Source organism: Solea senegalensis, linkage group LG2, assembly GCF_019176455.1.
Source record: "Solea senegalensis isolate Sse05_10M linkage group LG2, IFAPA_SoseM_1, whole genome shotgun sequence".
NCBI lineage: Eukaryota > Metazoa > Chordata > Actinopteri > Pleuronectiformes > Soleidae > Solea > Solea senegalensis.
Window position 1 is genome coordinate 19,869,592 of NC_058022.1, and position 19,433 is coordinate 19,889,024.

The window sequence follows — 19,433 nt, forward strand, 5'->3', positions numbered from 1 at the left end:
CTAGTGCAAACGTGCAGTTTTCCAGTTAGCAAAAATAGATTTCTGATCCTACCTTGTGGCTGAGGGAGTATTTTTGTGTCAAAAACACCTGGTTTAATTTAGCATCATAGCCCTCTAGGCTCCCTTTTGTAAAGGGATTATGCAAATAGAAACATCCAGTTGCCAAATTGTGGTTTGTGGTTACTATATACAATGTGTCATACACCAATATATATATATATGTATATGTATATGTATATATATATATACATATATATATATATATATATATATATATATATATATATATATATATATATATATATATATATAGGAGCCCAAATCACATTCAGACTACAATACTTACTATAATACTTACAATACTTGAAAACTCTAACAGTACATAAAGCTACTGTGATCACAAGCTTTCTTTATTCATGGTGTTAATGCATTCATCTAGAAAAAGTACTCAGAGGGCACAAACTTCCATCTCCATGGTCACTCAATTACCCACAGTGCCAATACACTCTCCTTTATGCAAGAATAACAACAATTTACCAAAATCTATAATCTACAATAATCTACATCTTCATCCAAATCTGTCCTTTACTTTTTGGGTTATACTGCAAACATTGCAAACATATAACATCCTTGGTGGAGGTAATACAGGATCACATTAAAAGTTGAATCACATTAACCTATTAATAACATAGCAGTACACACAGCAACTGTAATTACTGCATTTATTTAGAAGGATCTGAATGCATTCTGGAAAAAGTATCGTAGTAGAGATAAAAAGGATGAAACGTCACATCTGCAGAGAGACAATCAACTTCCTTTCAGTACTGCATGTTTCAAAGCAAACAGTACAAGAAGAATAAGATATTAAAACATTGAATACACTGCCCTATTTGTTGCCTCGATCCGTGTTGTTTAAAAACAACATAGTCAAGTCTGTATATTGGAACAATAAATGCTATCATCTTACTTACAGTATATGTGTGAACACACTCCACACCCATTATGTTCAAATCATGATAACATTTTTACAGGGATAATGACAACAACCACGTTTTTAGTAAAGTTCCAGTCCTGAGGCCAGGGTGACATTTTATAAATGCAGACAAAAAATTAAATTATCCATAAATCACTAAATGGATTTCCACTATTCTATATGTATGTGTCAGGGAACAATAACTTTTCTAAGGTGTGCTCTATGTTGATGACATAATAAACCATGAATAAGTCTCAAAGGTCTGGTGTAAATGTAGATAAAAACAGTATTGCCCAGTCACACATTTCTTCACTTATTATTTCTTCTTTTTCTCCTCAGTGGCATTGAACCATGAGTCTAACAGCCTTTTCATGTAATATAACTGCCAGGCGTGCACTTGAATAGCAACCACCATGATGAGGTACATAACAGTCACTGCAGAGAAGCCAAAAATGAAGCGGTAGGCCTTTCCATGGCGGTAGAGCTGCTGTGCTACAGGAAACATCTCCATCCCACCATAAATAAGAGGTGCCACATTGAACAACCCTGCACTGATCATGGATATGACCAAGTAACTGATATTGTTCTTTGGAAGTGACAAACTGCTACAGAGCAGAGGGAAGAGGCTGAGCAGGTAAGGGTACTCCCACTGGTACGGCATGGACACCATGTCATGAGACAGCAGGTTGAAGTGGCTGATGGTCACCTGTGCAGCAACAAGCAGCCAGATCAGAAAGTGGATCAAGTTTAGCTTCTTAACCTCCGACTTCAGGGTAGCACTGCAAAACAGAAAGCAGAACATCATGGTTTGGAAGAAATCCTCACAGATAGTGCTGCAGGTGCACGACATGAGCAACAATGGAAACAGATAAAAGTAACTTGCCTCATTTGGTAGTTTGGGCTGACCCTTTCTCTGCGTTTGAAATCACTTCCATTGGTACCAGCAGCTCTGGGACCCACACGAGATGTCATGTTGAAAGAAACCTGCAGTCACAGGACACAAACTGTTTCAGAGGCCAAAACATGAAAACAAAGCTGAAACCGATAGTTTGTTCTATTCACTAATATGTCAGGAAATAGTTAAAACTGCACACCACAACATATTGAAAATGCAGAATACAAAGAGGATACATTTCCTGTCACAGACCAGCAGCAAACTAGGAGTCCAATGATTAACCGATAAGTAATCTGTGATTTTACTACTTTCATATTATTATGCTTATTAAGCTATTCTGATAATCAATAAATTAGTTTGAGTGTTTTCTTAATTAAACGACTTTTCAGCTACTTAAATATAAATATTTTCTGATTTCTTTCCTCCACAACTAAACTAATAAAACTGAATAGCTTTGGTTTGTCTGCAAAAAGGATGATTCATTACATCTTGATCTGATTGGTTTAGAGCATTATCTAAATATTCAAGTTTTCTTTTTATATTGTGCTGTCTTATGTTATGTTATAGTGTGTTGTCTTATGGACCAAAGCACCAAAGTAAGTTCCTTGTATGTTTATTACTCACTTGGCAATAAAATTGTTTCTGATTCAGATTGTCTGTCTGAGCTGCTGTAGAAAATGGTGGCACAAGATGGCAGCCCTCGTAAAGCAAGGCCCCCGCCTTAAAAAGTTTTAAGGCTACGAAAATCAATTTTTTGCAATTATACACCAATACAAAGATACTTATAGTAAACAGTAATTTTTTAATTACCAAATTAACATCAAAGGACTTTTGCCTTTGATAGGCATGACACTGTGCAAGAGACATGGCAGAAGCGGCTCATTTAGTGATACATGTTATCTCTCGGATTTCTACCACTATCTCTCACATTTCTCATCCAAACACCCTTGGACAGTCGTGTGGTTAACAGACAGACTTGACAGACAGAAGAGAGAGTTTATGGTATTACTAGTGTGGTAGTCAATAATTCCCCATAGCCCCATAATTAAATGTTTATCTTTTAATTTGATGAAAATATAAGATTAGCAGCTTTAAAAAGACCACTTACTTATATTGTACACTAAATTACAAAATATAAGCTCACACAACAATTAGCCTGCTGCATGTCCCAATATGAGAACACTTCAGATGTTTTGGATTTAAAAGCTTAAGCAACACACTGTCACACACGACAGTACTAATGATATTAGTCATAATAAAACAGCCTCTTTTCTGACAGTTATAATATATATCACAAGCAAATTTCAGATTGATTATTTGGGCCACAGCTGGACGGATTTGAAGCAGGTCAGTGCGTTAGCTGCCAATGCTAATAAAAAAACATTTTGAGCATTTCCTTTAAACACCCACGCTGTATGTGTTTAAAGAACTGCGGGCTGGCGTGGTTTCACCGACGGTAATTATCACACGAAGCAACACAGCGTCCAGCTGAGAGAAAACAACACTTACCTCCGTATATTTTCACAATCGTGGTGCAGCTCAGTGTCTCAACCTGTACTAACAAAAGATGGAATAAAAGGGATGTTGCCGACGCATCTGCGCATGCGCACAATCTCACTCATCAACACAAGGACCTCCCACCGCAACATCAGCATCTCCCCTCTCATTTTATTAATGGCGTTATCCCGTGAACGTTCCCGTATAACACATTTACTAGTAAGTCATTTGCTGGTTCAGGGACAGTTCAATTATTTCAATTTTGATCTAATTCATATATATATAATATGTTGAGCACAAAAAAGGACATTTGTGTTTGGTCGATTATTTGTTGTAACAATGTTTCTTGGCAATAAATCATATACTGTTGGAAAGCCTGTTGTATTTCCCCTTTTGAATGGTGCCAAATTCGTGCTCTATACAGCTTATAAATGTGGCTGTAGAGACTACAAGATAATGACACATTAGAACAGTGACGACTGGGAGATGAACACTCACTGTTAACATGGCTGACAGCAGGGACAGGAGGGAAAACATTTTAGCCACTTAACAATAGGGTCACAAGTCAAGTCAATGGGCTTACTTAAGGCTTTGATAGTGCAAGAATATGCTTGCTACTTTATCTCACCAAGATAGCCTTTCCCAGTTTGAAACTGAAGTTCACTCTGCCGCACCAAAGTACTGGAAAACCACACTTATTGTGGTACATAGGAGATGCTAGACTTCTGCTGACCCATTTAGTAAGTGTGTGTCATTTAGGTAAATCGGAATGAAAGGCATCAAACATGAAAGTCACAAGATAATATATTTAAATGTATTGATGGAGGCAGTAAAAACTCTTGCGTGTTGTGATGGAAAATATCCACATTTCTTAATGGACCTTTGTATAGGGACTGAGTGGGATACATACTTCAGTTTCCAGCTAGAAAAGTCCAGAAAACTCCTTTGCTTACAAACAAAGATGGTTGTATGAGCTAGTTTTCCAGCAATCCAGTTGTTCATGGAAGTTCTGATAAAAATATTTGTATCTTTTAATTATTAGTCTGACAAATTATCCAAATTGTCCAAACCACACAGTTTATACCAGTCTTATTCAGATGATAGACCTTTTGTGATCTTAGAAATAAATGTCAACTGCTTTTTAATCAAACAATTTTTATTAAGAAAAACAGACAATAACAACAAACAATAAACATAAAGACATAAATTCACTGGTTACACTGAAAATATTAGCACCATGGTTAAAAAAAAGTAAATACGCTTCTCCCTTTAAAAACACTTTTACTTGATGTCCATTTTTAGCATATAGGTGATCAGCAGAGAAAATAATAAATTATTGACATAGTTGTTGGTATGACTTGCTGAAATTTCCAGTAACTATAATGCAGATTTATGCATTTTCTCCACAAACCTCACCACAAAGAAACAGCACATTAAATAAGGCACAACGAAGATATTGTGGAAGCTTGTTTAGTTATATTACTTCTAAACATATCACATGAATTATTGTTGAATGCAAAGTCATTGTTAAAAAGTTTCACTTCAAATGTATAGTCCAATATTAGTTTTCCACAAATGACTCGTATGTATATTAACAATTTATTTTTGAAAAATAATAATAATAAAAAACTATAAAGTATAAAAACTGTATCTCTGAAGAGATTCTTGTTTGGTATGAAATTAAAATTAAAATCCATAAACACAGCAGGATTGAATACATTGTTATAACAAGCAGAATTGTAGATGTTCACAGATCTATAATTTCTCATATTTACCATGTTGTTACAAGTTGTGAAAGAAGTGGTTTTCATTGGTGAAGGGAAATTTGTGAACTTGTTTGAACTTTTTTTTTTTTTTAAACATAAACAATTATTTTTTACAGCTACTACATCCAGTATATGCAAAAACATAAAATCAATTACACATTACATTCTTATTTCTTTTTGATTCTCACTCATGGGAGCAATTGTCAGTCATCAAAAGGTAACATGCCCATAAAATAACCATCTAATTTGTGTGTGCTCCCACAAATGACCACCAGTTGCCCCTATACTGCCTTCACAAATGGAGCGAAAGCATATTACTTTCACCTGTATTTTGCTATTTTATTTATTCATTGTAATCCAACGGAAAGCCTGATGAATCTTGAGAACATCAGAATTGGTTTGTATACAATTAATCTAATTACAAAATTACAAAACTCCACCATTTGTTATAAACCCAGAAATTAATTTCACCTCTAAACTGCAAATCTTTTCATGATCTGATCTGTGCTGGCTTTTTCAAGAAGTATCTACATGCTTGTTAACAATTAGGAGACGTTTTTCCCCATGCAATAAAAAAAAAAGAAAAAAGAAATTTGTTACCAGAATGTCTTTGTGTTTTCTACTGCATTTCACATTCTTACCACATGGGGTAGCTGCCAGTTTTGAAGAGGTGCGTGTACAAAAACTGTTACAATAGTGTAACTAGAATTGTAAGGTTTGTTCTATCTTCTTTTCCATTCCTTTGATCATTTTATTCTTAATAAGAAATTGCACTTTATTTCTCTCCTTTGTATAAAAATACAACTGGTACCATCTTTGCCTGGTCTTTGCCTTTTTCTCCATTCTTTTGTCTGTAGGCCTGTAAATACTAGATCTTTGTTTTCTCATTTAAACAGCTTCTTCTAGGGTTTATATGATAGCTTCTCTATATCCAGACCACCATCTTTAATATTTCTCTTGGAATACTTTCTTATCCTCAGATTTATGTTGTTACTTTTTCATTTTACATTAAAAAGACTGCCCAGTCTAAATTAATTTATGGTCTTGTTTTATGTTATACAAAAAATGCATCTATTTTAGTCTCACTGAAGTTTCTCTGACTCCCTACAATGAATGGTGTTACATCGGATATAACAAATACCCAGAAAAGGAGGAGTGCACATACTGCCCAGCATAAAGTCCTGAGGCCTGATCTGAGGGTAGCTGAATATAAACAGTGTCTCCAGGTTGGAGAGGTAATACTGCACTCCCTGATGCTTGGTCTAGGACACCCTTTTTGTATTCATCATATGTATACATGACTGGTTCATCATTCCTCATCAAAGCCACCCACACATTAGCTCCTTTGCAATGGACATGGTAGGCAAAGTAATAAATGCCTGGCATGTCACAGGTGAAAATCCCTGTTTGAGGGTTGTAGTTTTGGCGACCATTGTATAAGGTCTTGTCAAAGACAACTGGAGTACCCACAGGTGGGAAGGGAGTTGTTGCTATGGCTGTAAATGCTGGCATTTCCAACCCACTGACACCCATTACTTCTGCCCCATTGCCTTCATACTTGCCCTTTTTACCATAACTACCTGCCTTAACACCATCTAGTCCAGGACCCATCTGAGAGAGTACTCCAGCCATGTCAGGAGACAGGCCAGGTACTCCAGGTGGACCCGGTGGTCCAGGAGGGCCAGCCGAACCTGGTAACCCAGGAGGGCCTGATGGGCCCTCTGTTCCTTGGGGTCCTATGGGACCAGGAAGACCTATTCTCCCCTCACCTGCAATTCCTGGTAAACCAGGTTGACCACTATCTCCTTTTGGTCCTGGAAGACCAAGGAGACCAATTGGCCCAGCTGCACCGTCCATTCCTGGGATTCCTTTGGGCCCCTGAGGTCCCACTTCACCAGGTAACCCACCTTGTCCTTTTGGCCCTGGAAGTCCTGCAGGACCAGGGGTACCAGGTAGGCCTTTATGGCCATCATCTCCTTTGGCACCGTTCAGCCCTGGGGGACCTCTTGGTCCAGGTTCCCCTCTTTCTCCTGGAAGACCATCTTTACCAGATATCCCAGGAAAACCAGGTTCTCCCTGGGCTCCATCAAGCCCTTTAGGTCCTCCTTCTCCACAGTCACCTTTAGGACCAGGGGCACCTAATCCTCCTGGGGGTCCCATGGGGCCTGAAGGACCTGGTGGGCCATTTGGACCAGGGGGTCCAGGCATGCCAGGGAGTCCTCCATGTCCTTTATCTCCCTTTGCTCCTGGTGACCCAAGAGGTCCACCCATACCTTTATCACCCTTGGGGCCTGGGAGCCCTGGTTTACCAAATCCAGGCAGTCCTGGCTTTCCTGGCAAACCTGGTGGTCCTGGATGTCCTTTTGGTCCTGGTATACCTGGCTGTCCTGGCAGGCCATTTTGACCTGGTTTTCCTTGACCTGGCAGTCCTGGTGGGCCAGGCCGCCCTCCTTCACCAGGTAGCCCAGCTGGTCCTTGCTCTCCAGGATGTCCTTTCTCTCCTGGTGGGCCTTGTATGCCTGGTGCCCCATTCAGACCAGGCTTCCCAGAACCAGGCAGTCCTCTTGGGCCAGCAGGTCCCAGGGGTCCTGGGAGACCTTTGTGACCTGGTTGGCCTGGCAGGCCCATTCCTTTATCACCTTTGGGTCCAGGTAGTCCGGGTAGTCCTGGCAATCCTTTGTGACCTGGCTCTCCTTTCATCCCTGGCTGACCAGGTAATCCCTGTACCCCTGGTTTACCTATTCCTGGTAGCCCAGGGGGTCCTGGAGGACCCTGAGGCCCTGGCTGTCCAGGTGGCCCTTCCTCACCCCTAGGACCCATTTCTCCTTGTGGCCCAGGCTCACTGTTTCCCCCAGGCTTGCCTGGAAGTCCTGGTAAACCTGGTTTTCCAATTCCAGGCACTCCTGGTGGTCCAGCGGGTCCGGGTTGCCCAGCAGGTCCTGGTTGTTCATTTCCTGGAGGTCCAGGAGGTCCTTGGGGTCCCTCTGGTCCAGGTGGTCCGGCTGGACCTGGCTGTCCCTGAGGAATTCCCTCAGCTCCACTAGGGATTGTCTGACCTGTCAAAATAAAATACAGACAAAATACAATTCTTTTGTAAATTAAGTGCTACATGCGTTAAAGTTATTTAAATGTTTGTGCCCTTGTCATGTCTTAGCAAGTCATGTCATATTTGTCCAAGATTTGAGGGAACTGTCCAGTCAAAATATTAAACAATCTCACCTTTGTCTTGACCACCATTATATCTGCCTCCCTTACGAGCATTTTCTTTGCCCTTGAACATGGGCATCTGGGGTAGCTCCTTCCTGTAATGTGGATACTGCATATAAGGAATCTCTTTGCCAATGAACTGTTGCTGGGGAAAGCCCTCTTTCCCCATGCCCATGTGTTGTTGGTGGTGTTGCACTGGTTGGTATTGCTGAGGGTGTTGCTTGTGTCCGTAGAAGGCCCCACCACTCACATAGGTAAGTGCTGCAAGTTCTAGCAGTGTCAGGATGAGGGGAGGCATGACCAAGGCCTAAAGATATAGAACACAAGATATTATTAGGCAGAGATACATCTCAAACTTTGTATGTCAATATGCAGATCAATTATTGGTGCTTTAAGAGTTTGTTCATCTTGATTATCAATATTAATGAATGCCCTCAAATGAGTAATGTGATTTGCTTAGTGCAGACAGTTGAAGGCTGAGCTCTGTCACCCTCTGCTGGTGATTTGATTGAATTACACATTGGTCTTTTGACTAAGGGTGTAGGTTTAGTTGTACTTGTGTAGGCCTATGCATATACAATCAAATATAACAAAACCAGAATAGATAGGACAAGTAATTCCAATTAATATTTTCGGAAGAAAAGCTCGTTGCTTAGTTATATTATTGCATTCAAAAAGTATTGTTGATGAATGCCAAGTCATTGTTAAAAAGTTTCACTTCAAACGTATAGTCCAATATTAGTTCTCCCCAGACTCCCTCTTCACTTGAATTAAAGCTAAAATGATTGGTTTGAAATTAAACTAGTCAAATCTATAAAGACAGCAGGACCTTGTGGTAATAAATGCAGAATTGTCCACAGATCTATCATTTTTTTTATTTACCATGTTGTTATAGGTAGTAAAATAAATGGGTTTCATTGGTGAAGGAAACATTGTTAACTTGTCAGTCCTCAACAGGTAACATGCCCATACAATAACATGGATTTTGACAATCTCTTTTTTGTGTGCTCCCACAAATGACTACCAGCTGCCCCTATACTGTCTTCACATATGTAGTGAAAGCATATAGGGTTACTTTCAACTGTATTTTGCTATTTTATAATTATTTTTCAAGATCCAATGGAGAGCTTGATGAATCTTCAACATCAGAATTATATTTTATTATATTATTATATTATTGTATAGAATTATCTCTTTACAAAATGTATTGGTTATAAAACTAAACATTCATTTCACTTCTAAAATGCAAATATTTTCATGATCTGATATGTGCTGGCTTTATCAATAAGTATATTTACAAGAAGATTTCCTCATGGAACCATCACATAATTATTCCATTACCCACCATAAATCATTCATTAAAACGGCTAATGTTAATGTCCAACTCATGTCCAACTAATGTCCAAAGTCCAACTTCATTGATATTTAAAATTATTTACATCCTGCTCTGACTGCAAATTATATTCCTCAGACTGATAATACACCACATACAGCAAAGGATTTTGAAAAATGGTTTCTGCTTGGGAAACCCTATTAGATTTGTTTCTAATAGCCCTTGGTGTAAACCTCCCACCAACCAAATTAAGGATTTAATTATCAAAAATCAGATTTTATTCCTTGAAACAAAATCTACCACCGTTTTCACATAAATAACACAAATTCGTGAAATTTTGCCTATTTTGATGAAACTTCTTATTCCATGTACATTGACATTGTATTTTACCATATTATAATTTTCAAACTTGGCTGAGTCCAAATGTGCCTGGTAAGTTATGATATACCGTATATCATTTAATTTACTTAAGCCTGGTAGGCAGGCACTAAATCAGTCACAGTGCACTAAATTCACATACTACAGTTGCCCACAAGAGGGCAGCATACTGACCATTACACTGATTCTTTCCACTTTTGACCGGGTGAGTCACCTGTCACCTCTCAGTTGTGTATGCACCACTTCCATTAGTATTAAGAGCATTCTTGACATTACTAAAATAATGTCTGCTGAATGCATCCTGGAAGTAAAAATATATTGAAGAGCCACTCTGCTAGTTGCAAAAAGAAGTCAGTTTGAATGGAAGTCTATGGGAACTTACCTGTCACTTGATTTATAAAGTCAATAAACATTTTTCTGAGTAGCTAATGGCCTCGATTTCTAGTTTCAGGCCTTCTTCAATAGCACATAATGTTAGTTTTGTTAATGTTGGGATAAATTAATGGAAAAGTAGAGCATATTTTAGTTGACACCAGTGGGATTATTATTATCAACCAATACGTGCCAGGTCGACGTCGCAGGTGACGTCTGTGAAACTCTGGTCGCAAAACCTCAACATTGAGCTGGTCATATTCCATTTCTCAAAGCGTCAGAACAGGAGTTCGGATTCTTTTGGGTGATGTCACTGAGGTTTGCCACTTGGGCAAAACTGTTTCTAACTGGCTCTACAGCTGTATTAGTAAGAGTGTCAACTGCTCTTCTCAGTATTTATTCTGTCATTCTTAGTCTTTATCGACACGCCTCATTGCTCAGGTTCAACTGTGATCCCAGACTGAGTTTTATTGCACCAAAGTTTTCTGTGGCTTCTCTAATTCACATCCTCAACCACATCCTTACTGTCCTCTCCATCATTTGCTCTTTGGATCTTTTCCGCCCTTTCACCTTTTCTCAGTCGACTGATGATTTTGACATGGCTGTGCCACTGTCTCCACGATGAGAGGTGGCCTTTGAAGGAAGCTCACCTAGTTTCTACGGCGACAGAGGCCAGACATGCCGAAGAATCCAGAGGAATGCCACTGATTCTTCCCTACAAGAAGTGGACCCGATTTTTGACCACTTGGTGAAAGTTGTAGCCTTTATTCCAGTGGCTTAATCAGTTCTATGAATCTACTGTAAAGGCTTTGCAGACAGTAGTGGAGCAATAGTCAATGAAGTTGATCTTAGAGTGTGGTACAGGATAAAATGACCATGACTGTACACGTGGATATTTGAGGACAACACTAATACATTTGCACAACTGAAATGAATAAGCCCGATAGCATTACCCATTTGTACAGCAATCCCTTAAAAATGTATTTTTCTGTATAACACAAACTGTTGATAGTTCTACACAAACCCACTGTATACTGTGATCAAATCCCTTTGAGAGGTGGAGACTGGAAGTGAGATCTTCGTGCATTTGGCAGGTTAAAATAAATGTTTTGGAGTCTTGAAATTTGGGGCTGAGTGTTTTCAGTTTTGAAAGAAGCGCAAACTTTCATACAGCATCTCATCTCATGGCATACTAGAAAAAAGAGAGAAGTGTTCAGCAGCATTATATGATCACACATCAGTGTTTAACACATTTCATTTTGTAAGTTTACAAATGTATGAACATTTGTTTTGAATAGTTTGTGCACATAATAGTTTTGAATAGTTGTGTGTGAGGACACAAAAGTATTAATACCAAAGGATCTGAATCACGTATCCATGAATTCAAATGTCAAATCTGAAAATATGTGGAACATCAACATTAAAGCTTTTGTCATGTGTCCTACGGTAAATTACTGTGAATTTCTTAGGACCAGGGTGTAAAAAAAGCACCCGAAAATATGAATATTAGTATTATTACTAATAGTTGTAGTAGTGGTAGAAGTATGGGTTCATTGACTTTTACATTAAATAATTATACAAATTTATTTTAAATAAAGACAACGGTAATTTATTACGTGCTTATTGTTTTTAATTTGCCTAGTCATGTTATTTCTGGTATACAACATATGAATGTGTGATATTTAATGTTAGTATTTGGCCAAACATGATCATGCTAATAAAAAAGTTTAAGAAAATAAAGTCATGGTTTTACTACCTTATAGGAACGTCCCAGCTCAGTGTTGGAATGTGTGTGTGTTCAGGTGTTTTTAAAGCCATGGAAAACTAACAAAACGGGCAACTACAGATCAGAGGGACCCTTACAACGAGGGTCTGTTCAGTGTCACATAGCAACGCCATAACATTGTCATGGCAACTGCAGGGTGATGGAAATAGCGTCTGTCTTTACCTGGTGCACTTTACTCCAATACATTATTCTCCATAGGTGTTGCCTCCCGAGTGAGTTGTTCATACAGTGGAGCCACTCTCAGACTCTGACATCAACATAAACCAGCAATTTCCACGTATTAACATGTTATTACAGAAAACAGAGCGAGAGAGGGGCACAGTTATAACAAAGCGACTATACAGAAGTCTGTTACTGCCATTAAATCTACTTTTAAACGCTGGTGTCATCCCTCCATCTATATTCGTGCCCATGCCAGACATGAAGTCACATATAAATGTGTGACAGCGGTGAGATTTCGTGACGGCGTGTGTAACGTGATGGGAGCTGTCTCACATCTGTAAGGTTTGCACTTTAATTTTTCACACGCTGCTGTAAAAACAATTTGGCCTCCTCAGTGATGACTCCCTGACAAGCGGCCATTTGTAACCGGGGCTAAACAGGAACAGCAACCATGTTCTACATTTTCACCAGTGTGTTATTCACCACACACCCTTTCCATACAGACTTATTTATGAGTCAGGAAGAGACTCACACATGCACAGTTGCACACACACAAGGAGAGAACTGTAGACATGTGGCCGCACATGGGTTGTGTGCATTATAAAAAGCAAGTTGGGGAAGTTTCTGCGGAGCAATGTGTTTGTATTTTGTGGTAAAACACCTCTCTATCATTGTCTGTCAGCTGTATCTTTGCCATCACGGCAAAGATACGGCCTCTCCAAATGTCCTGTATTACCGACAGGTATAGATTTAGCTATTCTCACAGTAATACTCACTGAAGCAATGACTTTCTGTTTTGTGTATCATGTATGTTTACTGTATTTTTTGGTTGACTAAAGTAAAAGTCTACAGCTAATGCAATTGACTTTGTGAGGTAGCAGGAAAGTATGTTTAACACCTCAACGTGTCAGCATGTTAATGTTTGCTTATGGAGCTCCGGTAGCTGATGTCACAAAATTCCGTCATGCTGCATTTGGAAATACAAACAACACCATTTTGGCAGGAAACTGAGCTGTTTAAATCTATAGACGCACAGTATGTACCAGGCATTATGTCAGCCCTCTCATTTATTCAATGGCTGAATTAATGAAAAGTGAATATGGTGGCTAGCTGTTGTACTGTGGGATACCAAAACAGACAAGTACAAGCAAAGGGCAGAGCATTTTACCGAATCACCAAAGATTCTGAGAGACAGCAGGGGTGGATCATTTTTATAAACACGCATAGAAGATGGAGCAATGGGACTCCACAGGCAATAAATTCTACCTTGTAGTGATTGTAGTGATTACTTCACATCAGGTACAGAATCCAATATGAATTAAGTTGAATACCTTTTTTATTTTTACATACTTTTACTGTGATTTTTAAGCATCCTCAAGTGTCGGACAAGGGAAAGTGCATCAGAAATCTGAAGATGTTGGGATACTGAAGTTCTGAAGTAATATTAGGATTTTCACTATTTCCATACGGGTGAAAAGCCCCCCAGGGACTATATAATGGTCATAGTCATAAGGGTTGTAGTCAGTCCGTCAAGCTCTGCAACATATTGCTCGATCTCCATGGATTTATAGTAGGCAGTGAGCTCTGATGGCTTGCAACCAGCAGTAGAGTCACATAACACCCAGAGCTCCATTAAACCTAAACACAAAGTACAACTGTAGCTGAGGGACATGTCATTTGTTTTTATTTTAGATATTCGGTCATGAAACAAAATACTTTTTTCCATTCTTCATTTGAAATATGACAAACTGATGATGCCTCAAGGAAAAGTCTGAGGAGGTAAAGTTTAGCAAGTGGTACGTCATAAAAATTTGAATGTCCGTTTTAAACCCCTGAGATTCATGATTTGACTGAATCACCTGCAACCAGGCACCTATTGAAGAAGACCTGAAACTAGTGATTGAGACTTTAATCACCTTATTAACTCCTCAGAAAAATGTTTACTGATGTTATGAATCATGATGACATGAATCATGAGAGAAATAGACTAATTTTCTCAAATAATTCTATTACAAACTGAATTATTTTTGCAACCAGCAGAGTCATTCATTATATTCTTACTTCCTGACTGGCATCACAGAGAAAACTGCAAGATTATGTTTTATACAGTCTATGGTTGATAGTCATTTAGACTACGAGGTATGATAGCATCTATAATATGAAAAAGACCAGGATTCATCTTTGGAGGACCATAAGCCATTCTGCTGACACGGCCAAAAAAAATACCATATCATATTTGCTCAGGCTTAACTGTATATGCAAACTATTTTCTAAATACAAATGTTGTATTTTACATTGTTACATCCTATAATTATCTTCATCCTGTCATTTTAATTAGCACATTAACCTTACGACAACAGTCGAGAGGGACAAAAAGTTTTGGTTTGGAGCCTAATTTCTTAACATCTGTTGCCAGAATCATGTGTGTCTGGTCATACACCACTGAGCTCTCAACACGTCTTGCTCCGGCCCAGACAGCCTGAAAAATAAGCAAAAACTTGATAGTAGTCCACCTCATACGTGCCCGTGTGCGAACGAACACGTATGTGTGTGCCCCTGCTTCCTTGACGACTTCCAGATGTCCATCTTTTTGACATTTTACATCAATGAAACATGGATATAAATTGCCCATCATTAGTGTGACACAAGACAACTCATGGACATCATACTTTATGTCTATTGGCTGTTTTTTTTTTTTTGCTGAGTCAGCCTTTGACCAACAGAATCTGAGGATCAGAATCTGAGTTAAGTGTGGCTTCTTAGTTGCCGCCTGAACAAATGTGTACAGAAACAATGAGACAATAAAGACTACAGTATGTTTAAATAGCCACAGACTCAAATATCATGGAAAAATGCATTTTTAATTTTTTTTTTAAACCTCATAAGATTGCATTAGTATAATTGAATGCCTTTGTTTTCAGTGCATTAAATGAAGTTGATTATTATTTAGTCAGTATGTTTGTCAGTGTGACTGCAATGCCATACTAGTTCCCTGAGGAATCAGTAATTACACATTTTTGTGAAAGATAGGTGCAGATACTCTTATTTTGAAGGAACAAGGGAAAGACAAATGATGAAAATCATAAAGCAGTCATGTATTAAAGCCAAACATTGTATCTATGCCAAAAATATTAATAAAGGGCTTAGGTTTTCATAGAGTTTATAACTCTTATTAAGTTCATTTGCGAGGAGAAATTGATAGTGACAGAAACTGATTTCTAGGATGATGATTGCATAAATGGGTCTGGTGTCCTGAGCTAAAATGTTACCTTCCTTTTTTCAAATGTAACCCCAACTTTTACAACTTAGTTCCACCTTTGATTTGTCAGTTTTCCTGGTCAAAAATTACCACCATAGGAAACACATGGGCAAGACGAGTTATTATGTTCATCCAGTAGATTTAAAACATTTTCATACACACATACACTCTCCCACACATTCACAGCTTTATATCTTCTTGCTGTCTTTGTACCTTACAGTTACACATGTTAACAACTTAAATTAAAGAATCACCTTAGACCACGGACAATTTAATGAGGGATGGTTCAAGAAACAGGAGAAAGGTTGATATATACTTGATGTATATACTGTATATTCTATTCTTATTTTGTAATCACAATAGTCAATATCTTATATTGTGCATTTATATTTATCACAATTAGCTTCAGTGTCTTTGCTGTTGTGACAGTGTGACACAAACACACACCAGATTCCACCTTAAAACCACTTCTTAATCTCTCCTCACATGCATACACCCATGGGAAATATGATTAAAAGTGTCTCCTATCCTTGTGTCTGCAGACACATCTGTCTCTTCTCCCTCCCCTGTCAGAGGCAGACAACTCTCTTCTCACTGTCTCTCTTTCTTCCTGCGTCCCTGTGTGAACAGAGCTGTGTCTGTTCTTCACTGTCTTCACCCTCATCTCTCTCCTCTCTGTCTCCAGCTGTCTGCCTGCCCTCACTAGCCCCCTTCTCCCTTTAGAAACATCCTGGTGCGGTGACCTGGAGCCACTCAGTGACTGCAGACTGCTGTGGAGGGGTCGGAGGGTGAGACGGTGTGTCTTTTTAAACCACCTTGTTGTGGGAGTTGTTGAATATGTTGAACAAGGTTGAACAATGGATCTGTTGGCGTTTAAGCCTTCTTATGTGTGTGTACACAATATAGCATCACACAAGCACATACAACCTAAAATAGTCACTTACACGACCACATTAGGTCCAACTTAAATTTTCCCCCAGTGCATAAACAGGCAGCCTGTCCAAAACCTAGTGTTTAAATCCCACTGAACATGTTTGGCAAACCACTCGGCCTTCCTGCCTGCACCGCAGACCATTTTACAAATTTATACTTAAGCCAGCAGTTGCCCTTGCACTCAGTCTTGGTAAGAGCCCCAACGTTGTGGTTTCTCAGTGAAAGGGGAAAACATTTGCAGCTCCTCGGCTCCTTAAACGCAGCTTTTATCACAAAGCACACCTCATAAAATTAACACCTCTACAAGTCACGCTACAACTGTCGTCGTTCAAACAAACCTTGCACACACACACGCACACATACTCACACGTACGCACAGTGACACAGCTGTGCAGCTAAATGACCAAAGTGTTTACCTCTCTCCCGGTCCTTTACCCCACCATCATTCTTGGTTTCCATTGGCTCCTTTTGTCCCTTTGTCCCTCACATTCCTTAAGTTTGCTGAATAATGTACGCAGGGAGGCACGACACACATACATGCACGTGCACACACCTGCAAGCATGCACTCAGAGGTCAATGCAGGACCCATGTGTTCATTTTATAGTTTAAGCCAGAAAAAGGGAGATAGGAAGGTGCAGAACACTTAAACCATTTAATTAGCATGTTAGATAGATTTTATTTTCACTTAAGGTATTGTTTATTTGACTGTTTGTCTTCTGAGGATCATGCACACACATTAGATCAGAGCGCGGCAAAACTGCAAAAATCAATAATTAAGGAGGAGAAAAGGCTAATAAGATGAGACCAACAAAATGTCTTTGTGTTAATATTTTGCAGAGGCAAGCGACACATATCACATGTGATAGTGCTTTCATTCATACACGTAGAACTGAAAGAATGGGACAATTTTCTAATTGTAAATATAGGAATCTATATGGCAGCAGTTCTGAAACATATTGGAGTTATGTTTTACTCATACAGTAAGTACAACTGTCTCATATAGTCTCAACTGAACAGGTCTGAAAACACAACAATTGTATTATTGCTGAGGCTTTTGAATTCTCAGATCAACTACTCACTTTGCCCCCATATATAAAGAGTGATACTGAGTAGAACATGAACGTGTAATAACATGATTATCAAGTCATGGAGATTTTTATCTTGTTGTATGTGAATAATTTAAATGTTGCTGCGACTGATGGAGCAAATCAGCCCAGAGAGACGGAGCTGCTGCTGTGTTTGCTCTGCAGTCTCTTCTCACCAAACTGCTGCACTTGCCCCCATCACATGCATCTGACAGTTTGGCTTGAGCTCTCTGCACGCACACACTCATCCGCACAAAACATTCGAATGTCCCGAAAATGTGTCTTCAGCGCAGGCTTCCTCTCACAGAGACAGATGTGCGCTGCAGCTCTCTGAAGCCCTGGGAGGAATCAGCCTCGCTGCTGTACAGAGACATGCAGCTGCTTGAGAAACAAACCCTGTGAACATGTTTTCAGCAGGATGGAGATGTGCAGAAAATGCTAACTTCACTGCTCAAGGCCAAATTTGTGAGGCCTATCAAATCTGATGGCAGAATTAAGCAATTTTCATTTCTACAACAAAGAACAAAGATACAGTTGGACAATGTATTAAAAATGATTCCTCTGCAGTCTCCGTCTTTCAACTTTTCTAACACTGAGAACAATCAAGAAATGAGGATCTTATTTTGTCTTTAATGTGTATGTTTGAATCAGCAATTCAGTTTACATCAATAAAATGTTAAATCCTAAGTGGGTCAGCTTGTGTTAAAAGGATCAATTTGTGATCATCAGTCAAACCTCATTCGCTCAGAATAAAAGCTCCATTACATACATAGTAAATGGAACAACAACACCCGGAACTGCAAATACAATTCACTAAAGAGGAAAAAAATAACAACTTTTTCTTTGAACAAATTTCATAAATAACAAATGAACAACGAAAACTCAAAAATGAATATTAGACACAGTGAGAAAAGTGTGGTGCTTACCTTTGTAAGTGGCCGTTTATAGGGAATTAATCACTGCCGACTCGCAGACAGAAAAGCCGGCAGACTGACAATCACAGAGAGGGAACCCTGGGATATGTGCTCATAACAGAGGCACACCTTACGGACACAGCTTATATCTGCTGGAGGGTGGAGCCACTTGGGTGGGTGGGAGAGCGGGCGAGAGAGAGAGAAGGGAGGGATGGAGGGAACTGGCAGAGAATAAATGTAGCCTACCAAAAAGAAAAATTATACACCACAGTTTATAGTGTCAAAACATGCTCACATCCCTGTGCTGACTGACCGCAGTGACTGACAATGATAAAGAGGAATGTCTGCCTCATTTATTTTGTCACCCACTGGCCACTGACTGCAAAAATAAAGTGAGATAAATCTTTATACATCAGTTTGAGCCACAGTGGAGGTGAGTGTTAAAAATGAATGTTCTGACTCATACCTGTGAAATAAAAAGATCAGCCTGGGATGCACGTAAAAATATATTATATTATATTGTATTGTATTGTATTGTATTGTATTGTATTATATTATATTATATTATATTATATTATATCATATTATATTATATTATATTATATTATATTATATCATATCATATCATATCATATCATATTATATTATATTATATTATATTATATCATATCATATCATATCATATCATATCATATCATATCATATCATATTATGTTATGTTGTATTGGATTGTAATTGTATGATATGATATGAAATGATATGATATATGATCTATCTATCTATCTACACACATCAACACCCTCATTTGTCTAATAGCAGAGGCAAAAATAACATCCTTTTACACCTTTGGTCAACAGTGTGACAGGTTTAGT

The 19,433-nt window shown here is 38.7% G+C and overlaps 2 protein-coding genes across 2 annotated transcripts; both read right to left on the bottom strand.

Annotated features, from left to right (window-relative positions):
• Positions 1 to 708: 708 nt before the first annotated feature.
• On the bottom strand, positions 709 to 3,448 carry jagn1a (jagunal homolog 1a). Its single transcript, XM_044019104.1, has 3 exons — positions 3,378 to 3,448; positions 1,857 to 1,957; positions 709 to 1,752 (listed from the first exon to the last, which is right to left on the bottom strand). The coding sequence occupies exons 2-3, from the start codon at positions 1,943 to 1,945 to the stop codon at positions 1,290 to 1,292; spliced, it is 552 nt and encodes a 183-aa protein (XP_043875039.1). The 5' UTR covers positions 1,946 to 1,957; positions 3,378 to 3,448; the 3' UTR covers positions 709 to 1,289.
• Positions 3,449 to 4,514: 1,066 nt separating this feature from the next.
• Positions 4,515 to 18,658, bottom strand: col8a1a (collagen, type VIII, alpha 1a). Its single transcript, XM_044050986.1, has 3 exons — positions 18,574 to 18,658; positions 8,351 to 8,645; positions 4,515 to 8,187 (listed from the first exon to the last, which is right to left on the bottom strand). Exons 2-3 carry the CDS (start codon positions 8,634 to 8,636, stop codon positions 6,251 to 6,253), a joined length of 2,223 nt encoding a protein of 740 aa, XP_043906921.1. The 5' UTR covers positions 8,637 to 8,645; positions 18,574 to 18,658; the 3' UTR covers positions 4,515 to 6,250.
• Positions 18,659 to 19,433: the final 775 nt, after the last annotated feature.

Excerpts from the sequence above, each read along its gene's own strand:
- jagn1a (XM_044019104.1), bottom strand. The coding sequence starts at position 1,945 with ATGACATCTCGTGTGGGTCCCAGAGCTGCTGGTACCAATGGAAGTGAT. Across the intron at positions 1,753-1,856 it reads AGCCCAAACTACCAAATGAG|TGCTACCCTGAAGTCGGAGG; the intron begins GCAAGTTACTTT and ends TCTGTTTTGCAG.
- col8a1a (XM_044050986.1), bottom strand. The coding sequence starts at position 8,636 with ATGCCTCCCCTCATCCTGACACTGCTAGAACTTGCAGCACTTACCTAT. Across the intron at positions 8,188-8,350 it reads TAATGGTGGTCAAGACAAAG|GTCAGACAATCCCTAGTGGA; the intron begins GTGAGATTGTTT and ends TTATTTTGACAG.